At 36.5% G+C, this 17,559-nt stretch overlaps 2 protein-coding genes across 3 annotated transcripts in view; both read left to right on the top strand.

The window, feature by feature from the left end:
- Positions 1-1,006, top strand: part of LOC128022163 (guanine nucleotide-binding protein G(i) subunit alpha-2-like) — a 50,268-nt gene extending 49,262 nt beyond the window's left edge. For both annotated transcript variants that reach the window (XM_052609452.1, XM_052609453.1), the window contains one exon: positions 34-1,006. The gene's annotated coding sequence lies outside the window, so the exon portion shown is untranslated. The remainder of the gene's footprint in view (positions 1-33) is intronic.
- A 5,346-nt stretch (positions 1,007-6,352) lies between these two features.
- Positions 6,353-8,686, top strand: LOC128022161 (PAK4-inhibitor inka1-like). The gene is made up of 3 exons (XM_052609451.1): positions 6,353-6,469; positions 6,651-6,696; positions 7,647-8,686. The coding sequence occupies exons 2-3, from the start codon at positions 6,694-6,696 to the stop codon at positions 8,568-8,570; spliced, it is 927 nt and encodes a 308-aa protein (XP_052465411.1). The 5' UTR covers positions 6,353-6,469; positions 6,651-6,693; the 3' UTR covers positions 8,571-8,686.
- The last annotated feature ends 8,873 nt before the right edge of the window (positions 8,687-17,559 follow it).

The raw sequence follows: 17,559 nt of genomic DNA, 5'->3' as shown, positions 1-17,559 counted from the left end.
ACTACTCGTAACTTATTTCTCTTCCTTTTTCAGATTACTTGAACAGTTTTAATGACCAGAGGAAGTTGGGGTGTTATACGTCCTGAGCGACTCCTGTTTCCATACGATGACTGATAGCTCAGAGGAGCCCGACACGATTTCAACGATTGCCAACGACCTTAGCCTCTGTTCTCCCGCCCTCTCGACACTGTCCCAGCGTTGTATTTGACATTTAATATCTGTATTAACTCCTTGGGCTTTGACCACAAATCACCAACTGTTGTATTATCCTTTGTCCATTTTTGTTTGTCTTCTTTCCTTTTGTTAATTTGTTTCTTTTGTTCATTTCAGAGTAATAGCAGAGGCAACAAAATGTTTTATACGATCCTTTCACTTTTCTCTAGGGAATATGATGTGCAAATTTTATTAAACTTTTAATTGCATAATGCTTATTTTTTTAAAAACCAACAGGTGTTAGATATAAGGTATGATTGAAAAAGGAAAGCGCTTTTTTATGATGTTTACATGACGACCTTGTTGATAGAAAAACGGAAAGTTGTCCTGCATGATAGAAGATAGCAAATATATCAATACAAGTTATCAGTTCACATCAGAGTAACATTCCTTTTTAAGAATACATTTGAATAAGAACAAAAAAATAATAAAACATAAAAAGCACAAAAAAAAAAATGAGGAAAGAACTGCTGATATGTAACTGATATTTAAAGTATGTACAATAGCAGTATCTAACAGTCTTTTTTCCTTCTCCTTTATCTTCCCGTTCTTCTTTCTAGTATTCTGTTTGTGCCTTGACTTTATTCTCTCCCCATCTGTCCTGTTCTACTGTTCGTAAACATTTCTGCTCCAGAATTTTCACATGATCTAAGAAAAAATAGTAATTAATGGAAATCTAATTGAAAAGAAAAGGTAGTGTTTTTGTTTCATTTTTTTTTTTTTGGTAAAGATAAAAAATTCTTTTGAAAGACCTATATAATGATTTAATTTAAATAAAAGTTCATTCACTAGATGAAGTTGTGCCAACTGTGATTTTTATTTCAAGTGTACTTTTCTGGAGGTTAATAAGTTCACATCAGTGGTTGAATAATTCATTTAATATCCAATCGCAGTAATTAAATACACATTTAAAAGCTTGCTGTAGGGCATCAACTGGAACATTTTCTAATTTTAACATAATGTTCTCTAGCTGATTTTGGCTATCCATTACCTGGAGAGATCTGAAAGAACATTAACTAACTTAATTATTTAAGAACATTGAGATTCATTTCTTTTTTGAGCTCAGATCGCAGGAAGACGAGGCTCTAACCAACATCTCTGCCACACTGCTGAATTTAACAAGTAACAGTCCTGTTACTGTGGAAAATCATCTCTGGTTAATTAATCACCATGTTCAGAACATATGCTTCTCAAAAATATAATTACATTCATTTGGAAATGTCTCTTATGCTGTAATCTAACCTGGGACTTTTCCATAAAAAACCTCTACAATGAAATGAAAGGAAAATACTGTTTTGAGATCTGAACTAAATTTAGGGATTAGAGAGTGGAAGATTTGACCATCATGCACTTTTGTATGCTGACTTTGGACAGACTGCCATCTAACGACTGCTTTGTGAAATGACAGCATTGTATCAATTTTACAACTAAATCTACATAATCTCACTTCTCAGAAACAGGTTTAGCAACATTGTGATTTGATGCCAATGGATGTTCAGTCCTTTCACCGTTAGCTTGTGTGCTAAAAAGATCACAAATAAAAAAAGAACAGCAACATAAACCTGAGAAACCACTGTAAAAAAAATTCGAGCTCGCCTGTCATTAGCTAGAAGCTCAATGAGATCCGTGTCTACACCAAAGAATGAACGACAGATCTTAAATATTCAAATAAAAACTAGTAGCTTACTAAAACTGATTAAGAAACTTCAAAGGATGATTGATGTCTTTGAATGCCGCGTCTAGCTGATTTTCAGCTTCTTGCGCATCCGCGTCTTAATTTGGTGTTCCACGTCATCATCTGTACTTGTTTTCTAGCTGATGTAGTTATATTACCTAGAAGTTAAAAGTATTTAAAAAAAAAAAATACTGAGAAAATGAAATACATTTGTCATGTGACCATAACAAGTTCAGAGAATCAAGTAACATGCAAATAATACTTAATTATTCAAATATTTATTTTAAAATCACAGGTGTACTTCTAATAACAAAAAATGACAAGAAAAAGTGTTAATTTGTGAATTTTAACGTGTTTGAAGACATCAGCCTTCCAAAGGCATTGAAATACATAACCTACAGGGTGATAATTCAAATAAAAATGAACAGTAGTCGATGTTCTGTTGAAACACTTCTTAAACCTGAAAATAACTTTTGGAGCAGTCAAATGTTGTTTAGCCGCCTGACTGAAGACTGATCTCTGGGTGAATGCCCACAAAACTAGAAGACTTTCTGAGTGTATAAGCACTAGGCTGTTTTAGACGGCAGCATTTAAAAGATGAAAAAGAGAAATAAGGGAAAATCTGTAAATTATGAATAATTAATTGCTATTGTTTACAATATGTAATCACATAGGCTAATCTATAAATAAGTAATCTGTAGTCTGATTAAAATGTAATTTAATCTAATTACAAATATGTAATAATTGGAATCGGATTACGTAATCCATATTACATGTAATCAGTTCTGATCGCAGTGACATGATACAAGCTTTGAAATCGCCTACCCAACCTTTAATACAATACTTAACAAATGTTTTAAGGACATTTTTGTTTACTCTTGTACAATAACCATTTGTAACACATTTGTAGTACATTTCAGACAAGTTTTAAGGACATTCTTATTTCTTTGTTCTGTGTTGGGTCACCACTCCATATCCAAAGTAAATCTTGGCTCTGTATGAGTTTAGAAACAGTGGTTTAAAGTTTAAAGCTTCAAGCATTAATAAGTTAGTGTTATGTATATCTTAATTTAGTACATGCCCTACCTGAACTTGTACAGTGATGTCAGTAGCTTCAGTCCATTAGTTCTGTCTACATCCTGGTCAAAACCCACAGCTTGAAGTTTTATCATGTAATTATGCTTTTCCTCCAAATCCAGTTCTGTGCCCAGGTACAGCTGTCCTACAGATTGAAAAAGCAGGACCGATGTAGCTGGAAAATGTGATTATTGTGGAGGGCAATTGGAATAATTGTTTAAAATTATGTTTTGAGTATAATGGACCATTTATGAAGCATTTAAATTGGAGTGATCCATATGACCTCATCTCCGACTGGTTCAATGGCGAAACCTGAGTCTCCTGAGATGGCTACTGAAGGACTTAAAGTGCAAGTCTCGATGGACTGCATTCACCATGATGATCCCACGTTCCGGAATCTTCTGGGACGGACAGCACCAATAGACCCACAATTTGAGGGTCAAACTAATTTACTGGAGTGATGCTGACCCAGGATCTGGATTTCAGCTGGAAGGAAAATGGATTGGGATCATTTTTGACAGCAGTTTATATAGATTGTAAATGCCTTTTAGTTCATGTAAGGTCATACAGTATGAATGTATAGCTTGAATGTGAATTTGTCAATTGAAATAAAAAATTACTGTTTGTCAGTGAATTAATCCCTATAGATGGTGGAAACAGAATTCATTCATTTCTTCTGTTGAACACAAAATAGGATATTATGAAGAATGTTTTAGACCAAACAGCTGTGGGATCCATTGACTTCCATTGCATTTTCCCCTTACTATGCCTAAATGAATAATTAAAATGTCTTCTTTTGTGTTCCACAGACGAAAGAAATATACACAGGTCAATTTGGGGATGAGTAAATTGTGGCTAAACACGGGTCCTCTATTCATACTATTGCTTTCTCCATTAAAAAGAAATCTGGTCTGAATCAGGAGAGAAATATGCACAGATCACAGACTGTTTACAAGCAGAAGCAGCTCTAAAACAATATGTTGGTGGATTATGATGTGACCGGACAACAGAGGATGGAGTTAACACTAGAGGACATGTTATTATGGATTGGTATACTGGACGGAAGCAATGGTTTGAAATTAAAATGCCATAAATATGGATTTTTTCAGTTCAGATGAACTAAATGTAATGTAAAATAAATAATATATTCTAGAACATGAATACATTTTGGATTGATATCAAAACCACAATAAGTTAAAATAAGTCCATTACATATAAAATCAAATAAAAACATACTTGTTTTATTTCCAGTGGTTGTAAGGACATAAAAAAATTATGTTTATGTTAGAAAATCACACTTCATTACATTTTTAAATATTGCACTATACATATATACAAATCAAAATTAAATATTTAACTGTTAAAAAAGAAAATGTATAGCTTGAATGCACTGTAAGTTGCTTTGGATAAAAGCATGTTAAATGCATAAATGTAAATGTTAAACACAAATACTACCAGATGGCTTAGATTTAATTTATAATATATTGGTAAAACTAAGCTGTACAAAGTGAATTATTTGACAGAGATAAGAAGATGATACAACAAACATTGGTAATCCTCAGTTTAGAAAGTGCAGGTCAAGTTGAAATGAAGTTCTCTCTTGATAGATTTGGAGATTTGAGCATGTTTTTGTACTCCTTTAATTGTTTGGAAGTGTGAATTACTAGATGTGTTAATGTGAAGAAGTTTAAGATCTGGTTAGGTCAAACTTTGTCCTTACTCTTTACAGAGGTGAAGAACAAACTGACTGTAGACCCATATATTATTATCATTGTGAATATTAAGATATAAATTTAGTTGGGTTGTTTCTGTTTGAAGAAGGCAAATAAAGAAATGCATCTTAAAGACATGCCCAGGTTACTGAAAGGATGTGCTTAACCTTGTACATTAAAGTTTACTGCTTCAGGAAAATCACTTGAACAGTCTGGATAAAGTGGCCATCCCTAAACACAATGGCTGGAGCTGCTTGTTTAGTTAACTGCTCACACGTTTTCCTATATGCAAATTAGATGGCCACATTTCAGGTTTGCATCACAAAAGGATCAACGTTATTGCCATGTCATGTTTTTGTGTGTGCCTGATAGTCCTCACAACTTATTAAGCCCCTTTCACGCAACACGTTGTTCCCTGAAAAGTGCTGTATTTGTGTTATCGTTGCCAAAGTTAACGTGCCTATCGTTTTCGTTCCCTTTACGGGAAATCACTGAATCTAACTATCCTGGAACAATTGCCGCATTTGTCGAGCTGCCGCAATTGTCACAGATTAGAATGGGGGAAAAAATAAAGAATGGAGACATGAATGGAAATGGAAAGATTTTTCTCTAATTACAATAAACTCCTCGACAGTGCCATCAAACCCATGTGGAGGCTTTGTTGGTGTTTCATTGCATTGCAAAATAGTATTTTCTCGGAACTAAGTTCATTTTATGAACCATATTTGTGATATAAATGAAGGGATTTGAATGAATCATTTTTAAAAAATCGTTTTTTATCATACCTAAAAGTTCAAAAGAATCGATTCGCAAACGTTGCAGTGTTTTCTCAGACCACCAGAGGACGCTGCTCCACACGCCGTGGATCCCACTCACTCTTTACATGCAGCATTAGAAGCGTCTTTGGAACAGCAGCTTTAACTTATTCAAGTAAAAAAAAAAAATAAATAAAGATGGAAAAATGAAGTGGATTCTCAAATTATCAGTTTAGGCTTTAGGGTGAAGCTTTTTCTTTTAATGATGCACAAATGTCTGCTTAAATGTATAGATTTATTTCAAGCATATGACTTTTAGAATCAAATAAAGAGTAAGGCATCAATTAAGTTGTGACTCTTGTTATTATGCACCTTTCAACATTTCACACGATTTAAAGACATTTGCAACAGGCAGGAATATCGATTAAAAGTACGCAAATAATAACAAAATACATAAATAATCAGTCGTTTTCTTTATAGATAGATAGATAGATAGATAGATAGATAGATAGATAGATAGATAGATAGATAGATAGATAGATAGATAGATAGATAGATAGATAGATAGTCAGTCATTCTCTTTATACAGTATTTATATTTATATTTTTATAGTGAAGCTGCTTGGAAATGTAAAGCACTACAGAAATAAAGCTGACTTTAAGTGGTTAAATTGAAAAAAACACGCATATAGATAGATAGATAGATTTTATTTTCAAGCAGTTCAAACAAGAATTTCGTCTTGAATAAAATTGTATATTGTCTGTGGTGCTTTGGCATTTTTGAATATACTCATAATTTGAGAGGGAGGAAAAGAGCGCTCAGATTTTAGTCGAGCTCTGATTGGCTCCCGGTGAGATGATTTGATTGGATGGCGCTGCGATGCTGCGCTGTGATTGGCTGAGACGCGAGTGTTGGAATGACACAGACGCACATATGCGTTTGTCTGCAGTGAGGGGCTCATGATCTGGAGTTTGAGTCACAAGAGCCGCATCTACAGTCTGGATTGCTCTGAATGGTGTTTTTGTCTCACAACAAATGTAAGTCCAAGACTCGATTCTACATTTGAACTGCATCCTGCTTGATTTTATCTGACACAAGTACTAATGTCTTGTTTTTCCAGTTTTTCAAATGTAGAAAAAAAAAGTAAATTATTTATTTATTTTGCTTTATTTATTTCCTTTTGCAAAACGTTTTATAAAACTTTCATTTCTGTTTCAGGAGCATCTAAACTTGTGGATTTGACTGTCATAATTTCAGAATCATGGTAAGCATGCCTCAAATCATCACCTCTCCACAATCATTAGGACTGTGTTTACTCAGTCAAACTGCACTGATTGGACATCACTTTACATTGTGTGCTGCAAATGATTAGTTACTGTGAAGAAATGTCATGACAAATTGACAAATGAAACTGGAGTACTGTGCTGTTTTTGGTCAGTTATAAGACATTTGGGTTTTTGGTTAATCTCTCAATTACATAGTACTAAAACACCAAACATTGCAGTACCATTGTTTTTGAGTTAGGTCTAACTTTTTGTTTACAATTTCACTTTGAGAATTCTAGACACTATTTGATATGGCTTTTTGATATGTAGATTTTAATGTCTATGCACCTGCAAACTACCTTCACTATTTAATGCAAAGTAATTGATTCACTATTTCAAATCAGTAAGCTATGCTCTTCCGTTTTTTTATGATTATGATTTATGTGTATATTTGTGCACAGATGGCATGGATCGAAGGTGTGGTAATTACTTTATTGAAAAGTAGTATTCCAGGTGTGGCTAGTAAAAGGTTTATTTATTCCAACTGATTTTGATACGAGGGTAGTAGTCATCCATCCTTTTGATAGCTGGGTGTGAGTGCACATGAGGTGCATTCATCGGTCGGTGTGTGTTCACTGCTCTGTGTTTGCACTTTGGATGGGTTAAATGCAGAGCACGAATTCCGATTATGGTCAGGGTCACCATACTTGGGTGTATGTCTCATCACTTTCACTTTTTTCATATTTATAAAATAAGCACTTTTTAAATGTAGTACAATTTTTATATATATATTTTATTCAATTTTTTATATATATATTAAAATATATGTATTATTATTATAATAAAATTAAATGCATTTTTAAGATGTAGTACGAATGTTTTCATAAAAAAACTTTATTCTGAAATTTTGCACCCAATAGTCTTACCATGTCTTTCTGTCTTTTTGCAGTTGTGTCTGCAGGAGTCAAGTGACTGTCTGCGGGAACAGATGCGTTATATGATGAGATCCCTGCAGGATCTAAAACATTTGCGGCGGAGCTGTGCAGCGCCCCCCATTGGACCTCCAGTGAGATTGCGTGCTTGTAAGCAGCTGATAGCCCAACGGGAACGGCGAGCACGGTTGAGGATCAGCGACGCCAGTGAGGCGAGCAGTTACGACTCTGCCTGTTGTCTGTCTAGCTCTTTGGAAGAGGAGGCATCTACAGACAGCCCATCGTCTGAAAGCTCACCGATCAGCGAGCGGAGTCTGGAGTTTGATTCGGGCTACTCTGAGGCCTCCTGGCAGGATGAAGGAGTGGTGTTACGGCGCACCAAAAACATTAGAGTATCTTCATCTGCGTGTCTTCGCACCAACCAGCCTCCCAACACTCAAGTGCGTCCTAAGTCCACCTCTGATGCTTGCCTGGAAAGTTGGACATCCTTTGAGACCGCAAGTGACCCTGACGACTGGACTACATCGCTACTGACGCGCGGACGTAACAGACAGCCGCTTGTGCTGGGAGACAACAGTTTTGCTGATCTCATTCAGAACTGGATGGACTTACCAGAATGCCCCGAACAGACTGAACAAAAGCACAGTTCTGGACGCAGTTTCGCTAAAGACTTCTTAGTAAATGTCAAACGCAGGATAGCTGGGATTTCACGGAGCACCGATGGGAGAAGAAAGTCGTCAGATGTTACAAAACTGAGCAAATCAATTGTGGCTCCCAAACGATTTTCTTGCCAGGTTGATGTACAGCACAAAACGCCGTTCTTCTATAAATCTCACACAGGCCTGAATGAACTGGACACAGATTTCTACCAGTTTGCGGCATTAACGAAATCTGGAAGCAGAATGCCCATTGTCTGTAATGATATTATTGGGTACATATGACTACAGTTGTGACATTATTTTTATTATATTATTATTTTTTTAAGAAAAGCTTTGTCCGTAATCCTGTGTAAAGTGCACAAAAAATAAAAAACATAAAAAAATAAAAGTATTGGTCATTTGCATTGGTCCTAACTGATCTCAATATATATATAAACACATTAAGAGATAATGTTCGCTCAGGCTGTCATTATCACAAAATAAACCCAGACAGGGTGAACAGGGCCCAGACATGAAGAGAAGGAGTCCTTTATCACTCTGAAAGGGTTTATTTTGTGATAACGACAGGATTAATGTACATTATCAAGCTGTATTTACACTTAAACACCACTGCTCAAAGGTTTGGGGTCAGTATGACACATTAAACTGATTGGAAGTGACAATTCTATTTACAATCAATTATGACAAACATTTTATTAATCAAAGCATTTTAAAATAATGTATCACAGTTTCCATAAAAACAATAAGCAGCACAGCTGTTTTCAAAACTGATAATTAGAAATGTTTCTTGATCAATAATTATTAGGATGCCTTCTGAAGACTGGGGTAATGAGGCTGAAAATTCAGCTTTATCATCACAGGAATAAAGTTCATTTTAAAATATATTTAATTAGAAGAGCGTTTAAAATTGTAATAATATTTCACAGTATTATATACTATATGTTGCAACATAATACTATATACTATATAATAGTATATAGTATTATGTTGCAAGCAAAAAAATATATTCTATTATATGAACAAGAACATTTTTTTTATGTGCTGTGCCTGTACTTGTTCAGTTATATCCTTGAACTAGTTTTTGTGATTATAAACAGCTGAAAGTATTTTTAGCAGCTTACCGCAGTGGACAGGAACGTGTTGTTCCTTGGACTACAAGTTCTTGCTTTTTGGCGTCTCTGGAGGGGAAAAAGAAGTCGAGCAGAAAGCTCTTTAGTGAAGGTAAAGAGGGGCTGTATCAACATGAATATCTCAGGTGGGCCCGGCAGCAAGTGTTAAATGAGGTAACCCTGCTTGCGTCTCTTTACAACCGCATGGGGAACAATTTGCAGCAGCTGGATGGAGGATGAAGACGTTGACTTTAGCTTCATTAGGGTTTAGAGTGCCTCGGCTATCAGACTGCATCCTGCGACACCGCAGCTTGTGCAAACTCATATGAATAAGTCTGCTTAAAGACTTATTAATCATTTTTCCTACACGCTGAAGGCTGTTCTCACCGTTTGACATCAGAGTTAATGAATCAAGATTTGTGAGCTAATAACAGGAATTAATGACAAATGCATAACTGCCTGCTGTACTGACCTCAGACCAGCGGAACAGATACTGTAAGAGGAGAAAAAAGAATCAGTATGTTGTTTATCTTGGCCTTTGTGTGGAAAAAGTGAATTATTGCACCAGTAAGATCAGGCCTTGTCCCTAAACTGTCTTAAGTTACCAAGCTTATAAAAGACACTTTATATTTAAGGCTTTTTGTTTTTCCATTGAGGGTACATGGAACAGATGGACTGAGTTTCTGCTGTACAAGTGGAAACAGTTCGAGCACTTAGAGCTGAGAGGAATACATTACAGCCAAAGTGTGCCTTGTCAGTCGCTGTAAGAATATCCAGGAGCCTTGTGTCTCACTCCTGCAGAATTTTGGCAATGGGACTTCAAAAAATGTCCAAAATGATTCTAATAACTTAAGGAGAAAAACAAAAGACTCATGACAGAGCCAGGGTAACTTGAACATTTCATGTTTATGCATGGAAAAAGCATGACATTCATTGACACTAGTAGCACTATAGAGGTGATTAGCGTAAAATATTTTTTATAGTCGTTACCTTTTTGCAACAGTTTGAAGTGGAAGTAAATCTTGCATAGCTATTTAAATGATTAGACACACTTATAGCTAATTATCTGAATTGTAACACATCTGGTTTAAATGACAGAGACATTTAAAATAATCTATCGCCAGTGGTTTGTTATAGCCAGAGTAATGCAGTATGCATGTTTAGTATATACAACTCTTCTGCATGCTTGCAATGCATTCGCCAGGCATTTGTGTACTTGTCTACAGCTTGTTTCCAGCCTAAGTCTGACCGCGTCTTATGTTGTCACAACATTTATTTAGCTGTAAAGACTGAAATGTGAAATGTTGGTATTGTAAGATTCCTCACATGCATGGAAGCTCCATCCACTGGAGGTGTTTGTGGCCTGTGTCTGAAAGCTGAAGTGCAAAAGCAAGCGTTGAATGTGTGTCAGCCCTTACAGCGTGTAAGTGTGTGTGGAGTGTGTTAATTGAAGTAAACGTGTAAGTTTGCAGGGGCCAGATGTCAGTGCTTTCAGACTGTGTGCTGTGGGGTCAGCCGTTCAACCAGTCAACCCGGTCCAGACACACAGAGACAGAATCATCACCTCTGTCTGTGTTGACAAACACTGAAGAAGCTCCCAGTCCCTTCTCAAATACATTTCAAATTAACAACAGCACATGTTCGCCACTGGCACTGTGTGCATACCACAATCACTGACTTCCCTGTGACCATTCCCAAAAAGCATTTCGACAACCTCCAGTGAAACACTGATGTCACTTTAGACCGATGTCCAAGTGTCACCACCTGTGTCAATGGTGCAGTTAACCTCAAATCCTCTGCTCGTCTGTTTAAATAGTCAATTCAGGTTTGGATTAACTGGTTTATGAACAATTTGATAGATTAAAATAATTAAGGAAGCTTAAACATAAAAGGAAATGTGGTGTAAAATTAATTTGACTGTTATAACGTGAGGGGAACTCCCTATCTAATGGGTATTTATTTCTTACAAATTTCAGTACGCAATGGAAATTGTGGCTGTTTTTCCACAGTTCCCTTGAAACTGGAAAAGTACGCCACCAGGAAGTGTCATCAAACCCCTTGGAAGGCTGAAACATTTCTAAAGACCGTGACTGGTGAAATAGGGTGAATTAAACACAAGGAAGAAAACATGTTCAGACTCGCCGGCTAATACTTGTTGTCTGTGTATGTGTCAGCTGCTATTCTTCAAAAGAAAACTGTCCTATTTTTGTGTGAGCCTTTTCTTTACATAGGCTACACCTCCACTCATCCCCCATCATTAAAAGTAGAGTTCACCTCTTGAATTAATATACTAGTCAGTCAACCAGTCGCTAATGGCCTGGCAATGTCAGGATAATGTTAATGCACACATTAGCGCTTTGTGAATGTGTAAAGATTTATACGGTACTGCTTGTAAATGTTCTTCGCTGCCTAATTGGATAAGAGGGTCTTGATGTCTGTCAGCCATTAGCGATGGACAATGGCATCATCTGTGGGCCCAATCAGATTTCAGTGCATTTGGGCTCACTCGAATTGTATGTTTCTATATAAAAAAAAAAACACACACACACACAACTGTGTTTTTGTATCAGCAAGATCTAAGCTACATTTTGAAAGGAGAAAGCATTAACACACTGCATTTATATCATTATGTCGAGAGCTGTAACACATCTTGGAGGTGAACTAAAGTGAAAGTGAAAGTGACATGACATTCAGCTAAGTATGGTGACCCATACTCAGAATTTGTGCTCTGCATTTAACCCATCCGAAGTGCACACATACAGAGCAGTGAACACACACACACACTGTGAACACACACCCGGAGCAGTGGGCAGCCATTTATGCTGTGGCGCCCGGGGAGCAGTTGGGGGTTCGATGCCTTGCTCAAGGGCACCTAAGTCGTGGTATTGAAGGTGGAGAGAGAACTGTACATGCACTCCCCCCACCCACAATTCCTGCCGGCCCAGGACTCGAACTCACAACCTTTCGATTGGGAGTCTGACTCTTTAACCATTAGGCCACGACTTCCCAAAATGTGCACTACTTCTAAAATGTGCACAGGCAGACTTTCATAGACATTTATATGTTGTATGCACATATATGTATTTTACTTTATGAAATGTCATAAAATTGAGTAAAATTATGCAACCATAAAATTGTAGAGTGCTAAATAGTTGTCATATGTTGCATTGCACTGTGGAAAATAAGATATTAATGAGTAGGAATGTGATATGGCGACCACCAATGGGAATGAATATTGAACAGGATCTGTTGGCAAGGCATTCTGGGTGATTCTGATTCATACCTCGTACAATTCATGGAAGCAACACAAATGTTGCATTTGTATTTCTTGAATGTTCTTTCTGTCTCTGTCTTGCACACACACACACACACGGTACGACATCTGCCACTTTTCGAACCCAGGTGAATGTGATGTATGCCCATCTCTCTGCAGGACCTCTGGGTAAACACAGTGGATTCTGGGTAAACAAGAATCAGTCAGAAAGAAGACCAAAGCTGTCACTCAGAGGTCAATCCCTCCCCTCCTTCAGAAAGTACTACCTTCTGCACAGAAAAGAACATTTATTTGCTATCGACAGTATTCAAACAAATCCATTATTGCACTTCTTAAATATATCAAGGGCATAATTTTGTTTTTTGGGACATTTAAATGAAATATAAGTCTCTCGTTGATCACATTTAACCACGAAGGATTCATAATAAAACTATGCTCTGTTTAATGTCAAAGCAACCCTTCTGATGTTCCATATCCATTCTAGGTGGATTTGAAACCTCATCTGTAACCCAACGGTGGAGTTCATGGGAAAGAATCAGACCAGTAGGCAGAACCAGCAGTATATCCCACAAGGCTTTGCAGTGTTACTCATAAGTTCTCATGGTCATGAGGAAGGCTAAACATGGCCTTCAGGGTCACAGGCCATTTCCCTCTGCTGGCCAAACATGATCTTTCACAGGTCAATAATAAATTGTTAAGTCTCTGCTATGAAGTCGTAATACTCACAGACCGTGGTTTATTTTTCTTAATTTTGGGAATGTAAATCTGGGTCAGGGTTGATCTGCAGGGTTAACTGTGTGAATGTTGCTTTGTTTTTTTTAAGTCACAATCATGAACAGAAATGTGTTCGGGGTGCTGTTTCAAATCAGTCTCACCATATAGCTACTTGTAAGTATTGTAAAAATATTGTGGATTTTTATTCTTTCATGTTTGCTTTTTTTAGTTTAAATATTAAGAATTTGCACGAGTGTTTTTGTATGTGAACGTGCGCTCGTGCACAAATGTTAGTGTGAGGGGTCATACGTGATTTTCTGTCATACCGTGGTCCTACTATATATTATTTGCAAAGTATTAGTATTGAGATAAGTTACTGGACAGTCGTGTGTGATTACTAGTATTATTAAGGTTGAAAATCATATCTGTGGTTGAGGCAAACAAAGTCTCCTGTATCTGCCAAGGTATCACAATGAAGACAGATGATTGTCTAATGCCAAAAGTTAAGTGGAGGGAAAGGGGTTTTCTACTGAAAGAGAATAACACAGGATAAGATGAGGAATGAGTACAAAAGTTAACTAATATTGGTTGCTTCTTTTCTTAGGGTTTGGTTTTTGAGCCTTTAAACCAACTCCTTGTTTGCTTTCACTTATGTTTCTCCTTCACTACATCTGAATATGAACTTGTGCATAAGAGCAGATCTTCTGCGGAAATGTGTGTATGTGTGTGTGTCTGTCTGTGTGGTGAGTAGCAGAAGCCTTCAGGCAGTTCCTCATTACAAATCCAAAATCAGTGGAGTCACGTTCAGTGCATCAGTATCAGGCATGATCTGGATTGGCTTCGGTTCAGTGGACTTGTGGAAAAAGGGGAAGAAAAGACATAACTTTGGCCTACAGATGCACAGACACACCTAATTTATGAAGAATGGAAAAACACATGCACTCTTCTGGACACAGTTTGTGTTACTTCTTTCACTGGGTTTCACTGTTGTTTAGAAGTTTCAGTCATGTCATTTTCCTGATGTTATTTCTGATAAAACCATAAAGCTGAACTAAACTTAATAGTAAACCTGTACAAATCTGCCAGATTTGTGACATATTTTCTTCCATATTGTTAAATATATCCGATCTGTGGAAATGGATTGTAGATTGGTTGGAGGCAGAAAAATAAACAGGGTTTATAAAATAATTAGAGAAGTCAATTTTACTGGAAGATCAAGTTTTGAGTATAAATGCATGGAATAATCGTTGCACAGTAAGATCAGTAAAATGCATTTAGAAAACAGATAGATTTCCATTTCTTGCTTACTTTAATATTTCATTTCTCCTAGTTTCTCCTTTCTGAGATTCTGTTATGTTTCTCATGAGTAAAATAAAGAACAATTGTATTTAAAGAAAGATGTATTTTACTTTAATTGGGTAAACATCTGCAAATTATAAGCATACAGTTTGTGGGACTAAGAGCTTTTTTTTGATGCAAGAATAACCAACAAATGTATGAATATCACAACATTGTTGTGAACTGAGCTGTGTCACGTGTTTCAGGTCAGAGGTGAGACTGTGTTTGTTTGAAAGTTTATTCATCTTTACAGCCACCATAAGCAGAAGGTGCCACTCTGGACACACAGAGGGAATACTCCACATTCCTCCATGTCTTTGCTATGAAGATCAGTTTGTGTGTTTGTTCTGAATAGCCAAATGGAAGCTTTTAGATTCTTTTTCGCTTTAGGTGACTGTTGTGTTTACTTTACTTAAACAACAACGCATATTGCATATTTTATTTATTTGTGCGTAGACACCTATTTTATCCTATTGTACACCTATTGTTGTTTTCTTGTTATTATTGTTCCTCCTTCTTTTTCTTCTTCTTCTTCTTCTTACTCTGCTCTGGAAGTCTATGGTAGGCCATAGATCCGCTTGCGGGACAATTATGAAATTTGGCACACTGGTAGAGAACAGTCTCATCATTAACCACAGCAAATTTGGAGTCTCTAACTCAAACTCTTTAGTGCCACCAACAGGTCTCATTTTTCTGCTAATAACATTTAAACTGTAAGGTCTAAAAGCAAAATTCTTTTTCCTCTGTTACCTTCACTCATACTGAGTCAAATGCATACCAAAGTTTACATTTTTACGGCTCAGTATTTTTCACAATTTTGAATTATCCCCCCAAAAATCGACTTTTTCGGACTTGTCTTAGATGGTTTGTTAAATTTTCACCAAAATTGGCTTAGATCATCTTCGGAGCATTCTGGCTAAAATATATCAAACGTTTTTTTCTTATACCAAACCGTTTTTGGAATGCGCGCTAACTAATTTAAATAAATTTGATGATAGATCTCCACAATGCTTTAGCCGATTCTGACCAAATTTGTTATGTGTCATAACAAGCATGACCAGAGGGCACATGAGCAGTTTTGGGGAGACCTTAAAACTTCTAATTTTTTTGATAAGTGCTTCTCATTATAAGTTTGGAAAAATGGTTGCCACATGCCTTTGCGATTTCAGTTTTATTTCAGTTAATCCTTATTTTACTGCATATTTTTACTAAATCAGCACCTCTAAAGGCTGACAAATTGTGTGTCCCAGAGCTTGTGACGATATTTATTCAACATTATATAACAAAATATGACATTCAAAGCTGCCATTAGTAAATCTGTTATAAAAAAAAAAAAAAAAAAAAAAAAAAACGCCTGAAATAATGTGAAGTGCCTAAAACATCCTGTCCTTCCCCTTCCCATTTAATCATTCATAGGAGTCATCAGCATATGAAAGCCAGTCGCACTTGACGTGTTAAGCTTTGCACTTTCATAATATGTTATAATATGATCACATTAATTCATATTCATCTGGACCTGAAGAATCAAGAGGTCTTATGAACAACACGAGTCACCACAATGTAGGCCATGACCTCTATTGACCCACAAACTCTTGCATTAGAAAAAAAAACGGTTCTCTCAGAGCCTGGCTGATTTATGAAACACAGGACATGGTTTGGAATGGAGGAGTGGATGTTCTTCTGGTCTTGCAATAATTGGGATGGGACTCGTAATGATAAGGACACACACACACACTCTCTTTATTTCTCACACACACAGAGCTGGTTCTGTTGAGCTCTGTGGCTGGCTGCAGGGGTGTAAAGTGCAGATGAACAGTGAGTGACTGCTGGTGGTGACCGTGATGTCACCCTGTATGGTCACATAAAGACTGGCTTTGGGAGACAGGAAGCTGAGTTCAGAGCCCCGACCCTGATGCGGAGCGGCGCTGTGGTGGACAGCAGAATAGAAACATCAAGTGTCCCACTGCAGTCGCATAGAAGAGACTGACTCGGTATGTTTCAGCATGAATACAAGAGACAGCAAGATTTTGTGGGTGTGAGTGTGTGTTTGTGTCTTCTTGGACTTCCTGTGTGTTTGTTAGAATATTCCTTCCAAATTTGAGCTTTTTTATTGGTCTGTTGCTCTTATTGTTCTTCTTTATTAAACTCAAGCTGTAATGGACAGCTTTTCAAGGGATGCATGATGTTACTGGATGATATGAAATACAAAAGATTCAAGGAATGCATGAAGTTACTGGCCTAAACTAGATGTTTTTAAGTCAGTTTTTATTTAATCAGTATTAGTATTTAATTGTGCTTGCTCATTTCCTATATTCTTACATTTAGATTACTTTGCAGTCATCTATGTGCTAATAATTTAATCACATTGTTAATTGTAATCTTTAGCAAATTTCAAATCTGATACTGTACATTGTAATGTTGTGATGCCTAGATTGTAGGATTGGAACCAAGTGATTGTTTTATTTTTTAGACCAAATTGTATAGATTTCCTTATTAATCAGCTATCAGCCATAACACTATAATTGAAGAAAAAAAAGAAAATAACAGATAGTATAAAATATTCAAGTATAGTAAAAGTATAAGCCTTGTCACAACATTTTGTCAGACTGCATGGATATGAGAAACACCTATAACAAATATTATTTAGGCAACAACAACAAAAAACAACAACTATACAGTACCATTGTAAGTGCAAACTGGATTTTGACTTCATAAGTGCAATTCAATAAGTCCATTTTTATATCCCCTCTTATTTATGCAAACAAGAGCTGAAGAGCTCGGCACAAATCCTTAAATTATATTAACACCAAACCAGACATGATGGTTTGAATTTTGT

The sequence above is a fragment of the Carassius gibelio genome, chromosome A11 (assembly GCF_023724105.1).
Source record: "Carassius gibelio isolate Cgi1373 ecotype wild population from Czech Republic chromosome A11, carGib1.2-hapl.c, whole genome shotgun sequence".
NCBI classification, from domain to species: Eukaryota; Metazoa; Chordata; class Actinopteri; order Cypriniformes; family Cyprinidae; genus Carassius; species Carassius gibelio.
This window is presented reverse-complemented; position numbering and strand designations above follow the sequence as displayed.